General features: G+C 38.8%; 1 protein-coding gene across 1 annotated transcript in view; it reads left to right on the top strand.

Moving 5' to 3' along the window:
- LOC104993121 (carbonic anhydrase 1-like) overlaps positions 1–905 on the top strand; it is a 7,760-nt gene extending 6,855 nt beyond the window's left edge. Inside the window, exon 5 of the mRNA XM_010846242.1 lies at positions 229–905. Within this exon, the coding sequence (XP_010844544.1) occupies positions 229–345 (117 nt within the window). The 3' untranslated portion in view covers positions 346–905. The remainder of the gene's footprint in view (positions 1–228) is intronic.
- Positions 906–3,358: the final 2,453 nt, after the last annotated feature.

The following is a 3,358-nucleotide window of genomic DNA, read 5'->3' as shown; positions in this document are numbered from 1 at the left end:
GAGAAAGCTGGAATGCTAATCCAGTCAGTCATCAATAATTTAAGCCAAATGCTTGGTGCAAAGACATGTGGAAGTACTGTTGGCTTCCTCCCTTTCCATCAGTGAAACCATTGCAGTCTTCAACCTGATTTTCTAAATAACATTGCATCAATCATATTAGGAAAAAAAAAGTGTTCTGTGTGACATCAATAGCTTTTGCTTCTCTAAACATGTTATCCTTCCCCCAAGCTGGCGCAGTTCCGCTGTCTGCTAGCAAATGCTGAAGGCGATGGAGAACTCTGCATCAAGCAGAACCACCGACCACCCCAGCCTCTGAAGGGCAGGACAGTGAAAGCTTCATTCTGATGGGCCCAGGAGGAAGCTCATCTTCCCTCAAGAAGCACAGCTCTGCTTCTGACATAATCCTAGAAAACAAGCTTTAAAAACACGTTTATTTCAATACTAGCAAGACAGCCTGCTTGCAAATGCAAAATCTTTTTCTTCTTTCTGTTGAACTCAAATAGTAATCTGGAAGTTCACTAAACTTGTGCTTAAATTCAAATCTATTGCATTGACTTCCTTATCTTGCAGTTAAGGCATACTTGATTTCTTAATGACTTTTATCCCTCCCCATTTTATTCCGTTTAATTGGACCAAAAAGCATTTTATCCCTTTCTTCTTGTCTATTATGTACTATACTTTTAAATGGCATTAGGTTTCTACTCCGTTTACATTCGAGAATCTTATGCTTTCATTTGCAACATTATTCTGATGCAATATCAGGTCTATTACTCAAATATAATGACCTAAGAGCAGCTTGAGATGAAATGTTAAGAATTCATTTGCTTACTCTTGAAGACAAATATGCAGCTACGATGACAACTGGATTTTATATTATGATGAAATAAATGGCCCAACATTGCTACCGTTTGTGTGCTCTATTATGAAAACCATGTGTCTCATATAAGAACTGACACTTCTGGTTATTCCTCCACCTGTTAGCAAGGCCAATGGGGTTGTTCCATCATTATAACTAGTTAGCCTACATGAAGAATCTGTACGTCAAATTTGGAAGAAAAATCACCTGTGACTTATTTTTAAAAATAATGAAGGAATCACTTGACTTAGAATCATATAGAAACATCACATAATCTTTTAGTCTGGTGTGTACTTAACCTGAAGTCAGTTCTTTCTGAAGCCATATCTACACTCAGAATTCTACAAATCTTGTGTTCAGCATTGAGTTTTGTGATTTACTTATTTCTCTTCTTTAAGAAATCATAATGGCAATCAAAACCCACATCCATTCCCATGTTCCAGTCTTGTCTAATGTCACAGAATCAGTCAAAACTTCTCATGTAATCATGGTTAAAAAGACAGACAAACCAGATTCTTTATTGCTCTGAGGGCAATAAAGATCCTAGGAGACATCTTTGTACCTCAAAATCCCAGGAAATTTTTATTTGGAGCCCAGAATTTAAGTGAATCTTTATTAAAAATGGCAGGGCCAAGGAGCACTTCATTTATCTCAGCCCCCATAAGCATTCTAAAGAATTAAATACTTTCTCTGCAAACCTACTCTGACTGTGTGTTTTAATATATATTTGCCAGATATTGAGAAGGCCTGAAACAGGCTTGATAAAATTTTCAGCTTAAGTTATCAAAGGTCAACATGAGGGCCAAAGAAAGAGGAGTATGATTTTAAGAAATACCTTTGCAAAAGAGGCTCAGGACCTATAATGTTTGAAAGTATTTTCTGAAAATAAATCGAACAATTTAAAAATAAATCTCATGGCAAGGATAAGAAAAGGACCTGACTTGATGATCCATATTTTTTTTAAGAAAGTTAAAAATGGATTCCAGGATTTAAATAAGTCTGTAAGTCTTAGTATGGAAAGGGCAAAGAAGTGACAGAAGATATATGATGGTCATCAAACCTTATCCCTTAGCTAAATGCCAGTTGGAAAGCGTGGTTCCGGGTTACTTGCTTCTGCCAGAATTTCACATGTTTGGCAGAGCTCGCGAGGTGCATTATGGGAGCTGTCCACGTTTCTCTGAAGTAGCCGATAAAAGCACCTGCTGAGAGGAGGCACGTGGACAAGACATCGGATCACCTAAGCGTGCAGCTCAAATGTTTTTTTGACTCACGTTCCTGTTTTGTGCCCTCTCTCTTTGTTGCCAACTTAGGTGGAGGATTTGAACGTCCTGCAAGGATTCTCTGTTTCTTCCCCGATGTTTGGCAGCTAACTTCCTTTATGCCAAATCTGCTGGGCTTCTACCCATCCAGAATAACAGTGCCAGCTGATGGCTCAGAAATAGGTTCAAGAGTAGAAAGCTGCTTCTACTCCCTGGTGTCTTTTGTCTTAGGACCACCCTCTTCATAAATATCACGCTGAGCTTTCATGAAACCCTTTAGTTAATCTGTGAGTCCAGGTACCTCCAGCTGTTTTCTAAGTTATTCATTTCTCTAAGCTTCAGCAAAATAACTCTGAAAGCATTAAATTCATCAAAGAGAATTAGGGCAAAGGAAGGGAAGTGGGGAAATGTTGAAAGATTTAATTTCCTGACAGAACTCAAAAGAGAAAATTGTCCTTTCTTGTAATTCTGGTTGTTCTATATTAGTGGTTCTTCACCCTTTTGCGATCATGGATTCTATAAATACATGAGTAAAGCTATGAAACTTCTCCCTACCTCCCCACAAAATGAAAAGAATTCTATATATGTGAAATCTGACATAGATTTCTAGAGTATTTAGGGACTCATTCCCTTCTTTGGTTTCCCATAACAAAGTCAATCCTGGACCCCAGGACAAGATCCTGACTCAAAAGTATAAAAAAAAAACAAAAAAAAACTGAGCTACCACGGATTCCAGGTCTCTCTCTATCTCGCTTCTTAACATTTATTTTTGCTTTTGTGCCTCATTTTTTATAGCGGGTCCTTAGAGATAGAATAAGGGCAACCCACTCCAATACTCTTGCCTGGAAAATCCCATGGACGGAGGAGCCTGGTAGGCCACAGTCATGGGATTGCTAAGGGTCGGACACGACTGAGCAACTTCACTTTCTCTTTTCACTTTCATGCATTGGAGAAGGAAATGGCAACCCACTCCAGTGTTCTTGCCTGGAGAATCCCAGGGATGGGGGAGCCTGGTGGGCTGCCATCTATGGGGTCGCACAGAGTCGGACACGACTGAAGCGACTTAGCAGCAGCAGCAGAGATAGAATAACAGTGTATTTCCAGTATAGCTCATGAATTATCCCTTTGCTGTCTTTCTGTTTTCCAAATATTGTTTTGAGTTGGTATGAGGTCCCATTGTAAAAGAGATGAAAAATTAAAAAAAAAAGATAATCCAAACCTCTGTGAATTTGTTCATTTATTT

Source organism: Bison bison, unplaced genomic scaffold (assembly GCF_000754665.1).
Source record: "Bison bison bison isolate TAMUID 2011002044 unplaced genomic scaffold, Bison_UMD1.0 scf7180017864233, whole genome shotgun sequence".
Classification (NCBI taxonomy): domain Eukaryota; kingdom Metazoa; phylum Chordata; class Mammalia; order Artiodactyla; family Bovidae; genus Bison; species Bison bison.
Note: the sequence above shows the minus strand (reverse complement) of the source record. Positions and strands in the feature narration are given on the sequence as shown.